General features: G+C 42.6%; 1 protein-coding gene across 1 annotated transcript in view; it reads right to left on the reverse strand.

The window, feature by feature from the left end:
- Positions 1 to 12,686, reverse strand: part of FMR1 (fragile X messenger ribonucleoprotein 1) — a 53,175-nt gene that overhangs the window by 16,972 nt on the left and 23,517 nt on the right. The window contains exons 4-6 of the mRNA XM_066581794.1: positions 12,590 to 12,622; positions 3,283 to 3,354; positions 2,987 to 3,135 (exon numbers count right to left, since the gene is read on the reverse strand). Of these exons, the coding sequence (XP_066437891.1) occupies positions 2,987 to 3,135; positions 3,283 to 3,354; positions 12,590 to 12,622 (254 nt within the window). The remainder of the gene's footprint in view (positions 1 to 2,986; positions 3,136 to 3,282; positions 3,355 to 12,589; positions 12,623 to 12,686) is intronic.

Consider the following 12,686-nt stretch of genomic DNA (forward strand, 5'->3'; position numbering starts at 1 on the left):
ATATTATATTATAAGTAGATATATTTCAAATTGCACACGGTTTCTTTGGAGCAATTACTGGATCATCATGGTGCATTGTATAATAGAGCCCCCTACACTCTAACCACCGACCGTGGAGGGCTTGGCCAGTAGGGAGCCACTGGGGGGGCAAGTACCACTCTGCTTTACTCCCTCAGTAGGGCACAGCCTGGTACTCACTACGCCTAAAGTGTTGTAGCAGAGAAAACATGACAGAGACCATGCTCTCGGGGAGTATCTGATGAAAGGGGGAGGGCACCCTTCTACATTCATTAAAGGTTGGGAAGTATAATTATACAGGCACTGTGATTGGAACAATTACTTTGTGGGCACTATTACCGACTGAGGGCAAAACCTGCAGAATTGAGTTGTGGCTGGAAGTATTAATGACTGTCTGGGCTGCATTGAAAAGATGAGGAATGAGAACATCCAGTGTAGATCTACCCATCGATAAGGTTGCTTGTTCCTGACCAAATGCAAAACCAGGCCCTGTCTTATGGCATACCTATATATTTCATGTATTTGTCTTTACTACAACTATTTAAATTTATATATCCTCCATGTTAAACCAAACCATCCTTATGCTATTATAACACGGTCTTGGCTGCGCTTTACTAAAACGTACCCCACAAACATGGGGAGAGAGAGAGCTTCCCACGGCAACCACCCGCTCCATCCCGCCGCCCCCCGAATCTTTTCGCCCGAGTAGGCAGTTACTCGTTCGAGTAATTGCCCTAAACGAGCACGTTCCCTCATCTCTAGTTGCAAGTTGTGTTCTTCCATGGGTACTAAAAGAAAATGTAGGACTAAGAATAAAATTGTATTAATTTTTTTTTTTACTTTAAAAAAAAAATAAAATAAAATAAAATAACCTTTTGCCATATTTACAATAAAAAAATCTAAATAAAAAAACAAAAATAAATATTTGGTACCGCTGCATCCGTAAAAGTCTGATCTATCAAAATAATGCGTTATTTACCGCTCATGGTGAACGTCGTCCGGAAAAAAAAAATGCCACAAATGTGCTTTTTTGGTCCCCCTGTTGCCAAGAAAATTTTTTATAAAAAGCTATCAAAAAGTCACATGTATTAAAAAATGGTACCAACAGAAACTACGGGACGTACTGCACTAAATGAGCCCCCGGACAACTATGTCGACGGAAAAATAAAAAAGTTATTGCGCGCAGAAGACGGACACAGAAAATAATTTTAAAAAATTAAATGTCTTTGAAAAAATATATAAGGAGTACAGCAAAAAAAAAACAAAAACTCTACAAGTTTGGTATTGTAATCATACTGACCCATAGAACCGTCATCGTGCCATTTTTGTTGCAGTTTGTGTGCTGTTGAAACAAGGCGCACCAGAATATGGCAGAATGTTGTTTCTCCCCCCTCCCCCCCCCCCATTTCTCTCCACTTAGAAGTTTTAAAAAGTTTCTCAGTACTTCGGCTGAGGGTACATATTTTGCTAGAGCCAGTTCAGATTCTTTTCTATTTAACACAATTTGGCACAATTCTATTTCCTTAAAATATGGTTTTACTTTATATTAAAAGGGCCTCAGTCAGCACCTTTAACTACATTATGGTACTCAACAGGGGAGGGAAGTTAAAGGGGTTGTCCCGCGCCAAAACGGGTTTTTTTTTTTTCAACAGCCCCCCCCCCGTTCGGCGCGAGACAACCCCGATGCAGGGGTTAAACAAGAACACCGGACAGCGCTTACCTGAATCCCCGCGCTCCGGTGACTTCTTACTTACCTGCTGAAGATGGCCGCCGGGATCTTCTCCCTCGGTGGACCGCAGGGCTTCTGTGCGGTCCATTGCCGATTCCAGCCTCCTGATTGGCTGGAATAAGCACGTGACGGGGCGGAGCTACACGGAGCTCCATTGAGAAAAGAAGAAGACCCGGACTGCGCAAGCGCGTCTAATTTGGCGATTAGACGCTGAAAATTAGACGGCTCCATGGAGATGAGGACGCTAGCAACGGAGCAGGTAAGTGAATAATTTCTGATAACTTCTATATGGCTCATAATTAATGCACAATGTACATTACAAAGTGCATTAATATGGCCATACAGAAGTGTATACCCCCACTTTGTTTCGCAGGACAACCCCTTTAATAGAGTCCCCATGAACTTGGCATGTGCATGCAATGTGACTTTTCTCAGATGCGTGTGTCTCTATCGGAGAGTGTGTGCTCAGACCCATGCGACCACGCCAAGTTAGCAGGGACACAATGAAAGAACGTGGGATCGGGCGAGTATAAGGCATACCATCCTGTTCCCTCACCTTTGAGCACCATAACGTAATTTTGGCGCTCAAAGGTGCCAACAGAGGTCCTTTAAATAATAGTACTATTACTAGAGTATGCCATCACTTACTGATTGTGAAGTTGTGACTAATGGGACCCCCCAATCCCCAGAAGAACAGCAGCGGCAGTAAAGTATAACGCTCCTTCTTGCGCATTGCCGATTTGGGGAATATAGAGAATAAGTTTTCCTTCTAAAGATGGTGAAGGAATGTAACAGACTGGACCTCCACAGAAAAATAAGTGATGGCATATATTATAACACATTTTGTGAAGAGTAACATCTAGAGATGAGCGAGCATTTTCGCTAAGGGCAATTGCTCGAGCAAGCATTGCCCTTAGCGAGTACCTGCCCGGTCAAGAGAAAAGGTTCGGATGCCGGTGCGGGGGAGCGGTGAGTTGCGGCAGTCAGCAGGGGGGAGCGGGGGGGGGGAGAGATCTCCCCTCCGTTCCTCCCCTGCAGCTCCCTGCCCGCCGCCGGCAGCTGAACCTTTTCTCTCGAGCGGACAGGTACTCGCTAAGGGCAATGCTCGCTCATCACTAGTAACATCTATAAAAAGTTAAATGAATATTCTTTTCTATACACGGGGAGTTCTAAATTGTGCAATTAAAATTGTTAACGAGTTACGGTTGAATCGTTCCACTTTATTTTTAGCATACTCACATTTGCCGTAAGTCTTCAGGAACATCTAACTTCACTTTGTGGAAGGTGTTTTTCGTGGCTGGCTTGTTGGGGTTTACAGATCGTAGCCTCTCTAGTGTGACTATCTCATTGTACGTGGCGTCACAAGCCGCATATTCTATTACGTAAAACTAGGCAAGAAGAAAAACATCATAAGACGCTTGTTTACATAATCCGGATTTCTTTTGCTATATTCTTCAGGCTGGTAATGCAAAGCCCCTCTGTACTCAATCACAAGCTATAGCAAAAAAGGACAAAGAACATAAACTTATTCCTACCTCACCCTTTATCATTCTAACTTTAGCAAGCCACCAGCAGCATGGCTCTTTCTCATTTGCTCTGGAATAAACCTGGAAAACATATTGAAGACACATTAAAGACCGCTATTTAAAAAAAAAACAGAATTATTAGCAATTTGGTCAACACATCACATCTAAAGAGTATCCCTAAAAACACCTAATCTGTACTTACAACCCATATCTTTGGGCTGTAGGACACTTTTTTTAGCAAGACAAATTTTGCTAAAAAGGCCCTGCATCTTATAGTCTGCAGTCAGGAGTCCTCAGGAGAGTCAGACTCCACTGATCAATTCCTCAATGATCAGGCAGAGTTCAAAAAGCGCTCTGCCTGATCATTGAGAGAACTGTGCAGTTGTTCACAGCTCAACTCAGTCACTCCCTGACAGGCACTGATCTGTCTGCTCAGCGCAGGAGAGCAGAAACGGAATGCAAGGTCACCTTACTATCATGGAGAGAACTGTGCAGCGATTTATAGAATATAATTATCTATATAATCAGTACTTGATACAAAAAGAAAAAGACCTTCCCCGCTGTTAGCCAACTCATTCATTGTGAGGTCATATAGTGCTTTTTAAAGGGAACCTGCACCCATGTATGTTTTATTCTGAAACACTGTGGAATTTCAGAATACATACTTTGAAGATTTGGTTAGAATGGCACTCAGATACATGCGGGCGGGAAAAAGGCCCCCCCCCCCCAAAAAAAAAAAAAATTCCCCATTGTTTGAGTTTTGCTTCCATGGCATTCCTCTTTCGGTAAAACCGATATGATAATGTTCTTGTCTGGATCAGCACGGTTACCGTAGTATCAAGTTTATATAGATTTTTTATTTTTTAAATACTTTTGCACAATAAAATATATATTTATTTTTTTTTAAAGACAATTGAATCCACATTGCCGCATTCTATGAATCCATACCACTTTTTCTTTTCCGGCACTGGAGCTATGTGAGGTCTTGTCTTTGCGGGCAAAGTTGAAATTGCTTTTTGTAGCATTTAGAGGAATATGTGACTTTTGGATTTCTTTTTATTGCATGTTTGGGTGGTGATCAAAAGAAGAATAGCAATTCTGAAAGTTCTTTTAAAATTTTTTTATAGCGTTTACCATAGGAATATAGTACGTTAGCCAGAAAAAAAACAAAAAACATTTTAGATAAATAACAAAATATTTTCGTTGTTTGGGTCATTATGAACACAGTAATACCTATTAGGTGTTGCTTTTAAAAGAACATGTTTTGGTATTTACGAAATTTATAAGTGGTGTTTGTGGGGGAAAATGTGTATTATTTTTCATTGGATTTAAAAAAAAATGAAACTTTATTGAACTTTTTGATGCTAGTTTTTAGTCCCTCAAGATTTCAAGATGTGATTATTTGATCACAAGGATAATACACTAAATGACTTATGTAGTGCATCCTACAATGCCTACAACAGCAGCCCAAAAGACTGCCCTAGGCGAGGCCTTATAAGCTGAATTACATTGCAGACATGGGCGGAGTGATTTTTAGACTGAGGTGCCAGTTAAATTGCTGATGATTTGCCACGCTTCTGCAAAACATTTTAAAAGACGACCACTAAATTTAAAGCTTGAGGCTAGCAGCCACCCTTCTTCTCTATCCTTCCATCTTCCGGAGGCAAAAAGAAAAGGTCTTGAACCAAGGGAGGTACCTAGATCACCCAAGTTCGTGATATTAAACCCCTATACTTGCCTAGCCCACCAGGACATTTTTATACAATATCTTCTAGTTTTCGGTTATCTAAATCTGGGTGTGTCCTATAGTCCACAAAACTCGGCATGGTCAACAGTGAGAGTCTAATCACATATGTTACAGAAGGACGCCAACCAATATATTTAAATGCAAAACAAGCTGTAGCGCCAACACCTGGTGGCCATCTTTCCATGTCAGGTCACCAAGCCTCCTCCACTACAGTGAATCAACACTGGTGGTTAAGAGTATTTTTTATTTATTTTTTAACTTTCTTTAAGGTAAAACCAGAAATGTATATGGGGGAGAATATTTATTCCTGAGCCCACTTTTGCCTTTGGATTAAACAAGAATGCATAACTTTTGCAGCAGCTGGGATTACATTCTTGTATACCGTTCTCCTCAACTCTGGACTATATCCTGTCTGCTTGGAGTTTATGGTCAACAGACCCTAAAGATGCCCATACACATTCCACACATTCATCCAACCAACAACCATTTTCCCGACTCCCCAATACAGATGAACACTTCATTTCCCAGAGCGCTTATGTGTTTTCAATGGGGACAATGAAAGAAGATGCAGCGGGTTAAAGGGGTATTCCAGCGATGAGACATTTTTTTCAGTTTTCATCAATCCACTGGATGGGTCTGATAGATCAGTGGGGGGATCTGAGCACTGGGACCCCCCCCCCCCCGTCCCCTGTTCCTGAGAATGGGGGACCTATGCCCCCCCCTATTTCATGGTTCACAATCCATTCTCCCATTTCTGCACAGCAATGGCTAATGGGCAGCAGAGTACATGCACAGCAGTGTCTTCATGCCTCTGAATGGTGCAGATAGCCATTCACCGACCCCATTGAATGAATCGGGTGATGCCACTCCAACCATTTCAATGTGACTGGTGAAAATAGCCAAACACTGTGCTCAGCTATGTGCCTGTTGTAATGAAAAGGGGCTGACAAAAATAGCTAAGCATAGCGCTCAACTATCTGTCTGCACCATTGAGAAGTATGGAGCTGCTGCCGTTCATGTCTGTACAGCCACCCATTCGCCACTACACTAAATCTAATGGACGGGTGAACACGACAAAAAATGCCCCATCACTGGATACTCTTAAAGCCCCATTTACACGCAACGATTATCGCTCAAAATTTATTCAAATAATGGCTTCTGAGAGATAATCATTGTGTGTAAACGCTTCCAGCTTTCACTCCTCGGCTGAACGATGATTTTTAGGGGAGCATAAAATCCATCATTCAGCTGGACAGAAGATAACTGCATGCTGTGTTCTCCAGGGGAAGCAGCTGATTACATTGTGTTGTAGCCCATTAGCTACATTGTGTGAAGACAATGCAGAGTGCAAAGTCCAGACCACATGCAGTGATTTTCAAACAGCTGCTGAAGGCTCATTTACATGCAAACAAAGCTGATCAAGTGCTAATTGGCATTAGTGCCTATTAGTACTTTATGCAAAATGATTGCTAGAACTGTCAATCTTTCAATCGCCTGAAAGATTGTCTTTGCTTGTAAATGAGCTTTAACTCTAGAAAGAACAAAAGGATCTGGTGCTGGGATTAAAGGTCCATTTACATGCAACGATTATCGCTCAAAATTCTCTCAAAAGCCATCGTTTGAGCGATAATCGTTGTGTGTAAATGCTCCCATCTGTTACTCTTCGGCTGAACGATGATTTTTAGTTGAGCAAAAAATCCATTGTTCAGCTGGAGAGAAGATAAACAGACTGCATGCTGTTTGCTGTCCATGGTGCTGAATTCTCCATGGAAGCTGCTGATTACATTGCATTAAAGGGGTTGTCCCGCGACAGCAAGTGGGGTTATGCACTTCTGTATGGCCATATTAATGCACTTTGTAATATACATCGTGCATTAAATATTGGCCATACAGAAGTTATACACTTACCCCCTCCGGTGCTGGCGTCCCCGTCTCCATGGCGACGATGAAGCCTCTTCTCTGGTCGCACGAACAGTCGCGCTTGCGCAGAGTGAAATCCTCCGCTGGATGTGTCCGGGCTCACGAGCTGCGTCCTGGCTCCTCCCTCTTCTCCGCGTCATCGTAGCTCCGCCTCTGTCACGTGGTGCCGATCAGCCAATGAGGTGGCTGTAATCGGCAGTGGAACGCAAGACTGGAGAAGAACATCCACGGTGCACCATGGGAGAAGACCCACGGTGCACCGTGGGAGAAGACCAGCGGTGCCATCTTTGAAAGAAGAATCTTCAAAGCTGCAGAACGGGGATCCAGGCAAGCGAATTTATTATTTTTTTTAAATAACAAATGGATTCGTTTTTACTGTGCACAATGTGGGGGTCTGTTTAAAAAAAAATTTTAGGTTTTGGCGCGGGACAACCCCTTTAAGCTTGCAGCCCCGTGGCAGAACAAAGGAGCTGAATGCAGAGAACAAACCACCCGCTGTTTTCTGCATACAGATCCCGGAGGCTCATTTACATGCAAATGAAGGTGATAAGCTGCTAATGGACATTAGTGTCCATTGGCAGTTTATGCAAAACAATTGCTCAAATCTTTTGAACGATTATCTTTGCGTATAAATGGGCCTTTAACTTACCTCGTTCCTCTTAAGGCAGTTTTACAAGGCACGATTATTGCTCAAAAAAATCATGCAAATGAGAAAAAATGAACGCTTAACGGTGATTGTAAAGGCAGCCCACAATCAAATGATGAATTATTCGCTTTTCATTCATTATATGTAGACATAAAAATCATCGTTTGCTCGTTCACTAATCGTTCGGTTTAAATACCGATCATTCAGTCGATGTCATTCACTGGTTCAGCCAACGAGGTTTCTGCCTGTATAGTCTGCTAGAGCAAACTCTGACGGAATTCGCTCATTCAAACGAAAAATCGTTTGGTGTAAACAGATTTTCAGGCCCCCCTACACGTGTGATAGTTGTGAGTTACAGCCAAGATCAGCGAGTTTGGATGACTTCTGTCTAATGTGAGTGGGGGCCTCAACCCTTAACCCTTGTAAGCCCCCCCCCCCCATATAACAAGCCATTATACAGAAACTGTGTTCATCTCCTACTTTCATAACAGTATCAACAATAGGAGCCTCTTTCTTTAGCTTTCTAACGCTCAACTGAATGTCCTCACTGTAAACTTAGATGAGCATGCCACACCTATAAATCAGCATACTATGCAGGAAGGATAGCCGCTCCACAATAAACTTACTTCATCTGTCAAAGTCTGTACCAAAGGGGCTCTAAACTAGCTGAGTGCCAAGCATGCTCAAACGTTGCTGTGTGCTTTGTGTCAAATTGTCTCTCTCACATGAAGACCACAGTTTCTAACAGTACAAAACTGGGGTTGTCTAGTTGTAAACTTTCGATGAACTATCCTTAAAATAGGCCATCAATAGGAAGTCACAGAGGGTCTGTTGCCAGGGCTCCTGCTGGTCAGCTGTTCTCTGGGTCGGTGCACTGATGCACTGAGCGGATTTCTACAGGCACCAGACAGCTCTGTTCTCACTGCAGTGGCCAGCCTTGGTATTACAGGCAATAAGATCTCATTCACTTCAGTTGGAACTTTGCCTAGAATACCAAGCCTGGCTACTACAGAACGGAGCCGTCCACTTTCCGAAAAAATCATCTCAGTGCACAAACATACCGAACAGCTGATAGGTGGGAATCTGGGGGCAGCAGACTCCTGCTGATCTACTATTGATGAACTCAATACAACTGTTATCAGAAAATGACCTATTGTTTGAATCAAGTTTTTGTATTGAACATATTAGTTATGAATTGCCATCTCACCAGCTCGCCGTGGCATAAAATAGGAACGCAGCTGATGCTCACCTCATTCGTTTCCCACCGGCACCTCTGGTCTCTACTGTGTTTGCTTTCACTTTGGCCACTAAGCCCAATGATAGTCTGATACTTTCTACTCCATACAGCAGTCAGATGTGCCACAAACATAATAAACTGAAGAGTGTTGTGGGCATGCTCTTTGACTTGTGCAGGGAGGAGGAAGGAGTGAACTGTGACCATCACCTACTGTGAATGGTGGATCCTAGATTATCTAAATACACATATCATCTTTTATCTAAATCCTACCTGTGATGATAATAAGAAGACCATTGAAAAGAAATTTCTCCAGAATGCATATTAGCCTATTACTCCCCACTTCTACACGAGCCAACCTAAACAACCAATCACCAGGAAGCAGCCAACTCAAATAACCAATCACTGGGAATCAGCCAACTCAAATAACCAATCACCGGGAATCAGCCAACTCAAATCACCAATCACCGGGAATCAGCCAACCCAAATAACCAATCACCGGGAATCAGCCAACTCAAATAACCAATCACCGGGAATCAGCCAACCAAAATAAGCAATCACTGGGAATCAGCCAACTCAAATAAGCAATCACAGGGAATGAGTAAATCCAAACAACCAATCAGGTTGCGAATGGTGTGCATTTGGGGAGTAATATAGATATATGCCTCTAGAATATGAATTTCAGCTTAAACGGATTGTCTGACTTAAGAAAAACCTCTGTCAACGGGTCCCAAGCATTAAAATAAAAAATCTGCAGTTACTCACCTCTCCACCTGCCACAAAATCCGGTATCTCTGTGATGTCACTTTATAGGCAGCCAATGACAGCACTCAGCGATTATGGCTAAGCACTGTCATTGGCTGTTACAGCAGCCATACGGGATGTCACAGCTGCCTATAAACAGACAGCGGACACCGGAGCCAGGGAAGAACGGGGAAGTGGGGAGAAGTGACTAACAGACTTTTTTAATTTTAATGCATAAAAAAAAAAAAAGTTTCCTTGAACTTGGAGAACCCCTTTAAGTATAAGGCAGAGTAAAAACTGCAGATTAATAGATTTTTTTTGCAGTTCACTTTAAATCTATGAGGAAATTGTATAACAAAATAATCTAATACAAAAATATTTATACCCAAGGTAGAGCATATGAAAAGTTACACTTCAGTTCTGGTACAATAGGGGCCCAGCATATAATTCCAGCAAGGTACATCCACTATACAGGTGCCTGGTCCCTATAGGCCGCCTGCACACTGGTCTGTCAAACTGAAGTGCTGTCTCACAGGGGCTAGTTGTGTAGTTTAGCCAGCGGTCACTACCTTGGACCGCGCTGTAGTTTAGCTGTGGTTGGGTGTTTACTAACACAATTCTAAACTGACTCTTTTTGGCTCTTTACTGTGTCTGGAAGTCAATCATCAGACTCCTATACAATTAACCAGCCGACACTTTGAAAAAAGTTCAATATATAATTATCAAATAACGCACTCATTCAATATAAGTGTCGCAGGCCAGAATTTGTTCAGCTATATCAACCCAGTTTAGCGGCTATTACCCGGACGGCATTATAATGTGCTTGCCCGTGTGTCCATCAATACTACACTAAACTAGTCCTCGCAGCAGCGTCTTAAGTGTATTGAGCATCAGCTGTCAGGCATCAGCATACAAAATCAGATCTGTGCAGTTTTGATGCTCACTACACAGATTGATCAACAACAACAAAACTAGTATAATCTAATAAATTGTCTCAATTTCGTCCTGATGAAGCAGCGGTAAATTTATTTTACCCGTGCTGCAGAAACGCGTCGACGATTACGGACGACTTCTGTTGGCTTTAGTCGTTATTAGACTACAGCGTTTGACACACACATGAATCAAGTGTATGTCTGTCGTGTACTATTTATACTATAAACGTTGTTGACTCCTTCTGAATTAATTGGCATAAGGAATTGTCAACACCACTTTAGTCCAGCTTTTTATTAAAACATTTAGATCGCTGTCAGACCCAACATAGGTTGGGATTATATCACATTTTTGGGTCTTGACGGACCGTTGCCCCTATCGGAATAGCAATTGTAGCAATTGTGACATATGGACACAGGGCATTGTTGTCACAATTGGATATGAATATAATAATATTTTTTTGTGTAATGGATTGCTGAGTATCAACACCCCTTACTTAATACTGTGGAGTGGCAATATATCCTGGTGTGAACGAGGCCCTCTAACATAACGCGCACGTTTCCACCAGTGGATAATAACCACAAGCTAATTATTTAGTGACCACCTTTCTGGCCCCCTTTCACAGGAAACGGCCACCGCTTTCACTAATTCATTTTACGCCCTCACAGTATTACCTACCTCTAAAACCAATGAGGTCGGTATGAATTGATGTATCTAAGCCAATTGCTTAAATTCCCATAGGTTTTTTGTGTGTTTGTCTCTTTGTGTCTGTTTCGGGTCTCAATTACCCCCGGAATCTAGAGGGGTTTTTTATCCTTTAAATTAATAAAGATTATATTTTATTTTCGGGCCTTTTTCAGTGAGAAATAGTCTAACAGCTTATAAGAGCCTTGGTTGTCGCAGTGAATTCTTTAAGTATAAGGCAGAGTAAAAACTGCAGATTAATAGATTTTTTTTGCAGTTCACTTTAAATCTATGAGGAAATTGTATAACAAAATAATCTAATACAAAAATATTTATACCCAAGGTAGAGCATATGAAAAGTTACACTTCAGTTCTGGTACAATAGGGGCCCAGCATATAATTCCAGCAAGGTACATCCACTATACAGGTGCCTGGTCCCTATAGGCCGCCTGCACACGAGCGTTCCGGATTCCACTCGCGGATTTTCACGCGCGTATGGTACCTAAATGTGCTTGCGGATAGGTGCGGATGCGTGAAAAATCACGCGCGGATATACGCGGATGTGTTGCGGAAAAAAACGCGCAGAAAAATCCGGAAGACACCCTTATTGTAAACCCAACCCCTAGAGAACTGCCCATTCCCTGGAAAACAGCTTAAAAACCAACACCCAGACTCCGTTCTGTCCCTCTTGCTTGTGTGAGCACCGTTAAATTATTCTGGCAACATGCTTTCACCCGGTGAGCAGATGTCTTTGTGGGCATGGTTGATCCATGTAACTTTTTTCGGACGTACTGCGGTAACGGAGGAGGAAGAGCCCCCCAGGAAAAAAAGGAGGTACTGGGTGCACCCTGGCTGGTGTCTGCTGGCTGCTCTCTGGTAGATGAGGGGACTGAAAGGACAGATCTGCAGTTGAAATGTGCCTGTGAAGCTCTGTGCTGTGTGTTGGGACGCCTCCTACCATGCCTACTTCCTGTAGTCATAGCAACCAGTGACTCCATCCGCAGCTGCACTCCGGATGTACTGCGTGAAAAAACGCACCCATTCACTTGTATTGGAGGCTTCACGCGCATGATCCGACCAAAATTAGAACAGGTCGCAGATTTTTTCACTCGCGTGAAAAAACGCGATACACATCCGTCCGTCTGGGGACAACTGCGGATCCTCATAGGAGTATATTGGCTGCGGTCTGGGGCGGATTATGTGCCTAAAATCACGCGCTTGAAATTCTGCTCGTGTGCAGGCACCCTTACATGTACTCTGATCTAGGAGGTTTCTTCAAATGTGTTCTCGAGCCGAAAAAAAGATGACAACACAGCAAAACACAATATAGATTGGTGATACAGGGCACACGGCTTGCCTGTGAAAAAGAGTGTATGCTTGGTTTAGTATACCGGCGTTCCTCACAACCTACCATGAAATCATCTTCGCCTTTCACCCTCAAAAACTAAAGAATAAATGGAAAAAAGAACAGTTTATTATCTATTACTGGAATGATATATTAGAAGAGC

Source organism: Eleutherodactylus coqui, chromosome 10 (genome assembly GCF_035609145.1).
Source record: "Eleutherodactylus coqui strain aEleCoq1 chromosome 10, aEleCoq1.hap1, whole genome shotgun sequence".
Lineage (NCBI taxonomy): Eukaryota > Metazoa > Chordata > Amphibia > Anura > Eleutherodactylidae > Eleutherodactylus > Eleutherodactylus coqui.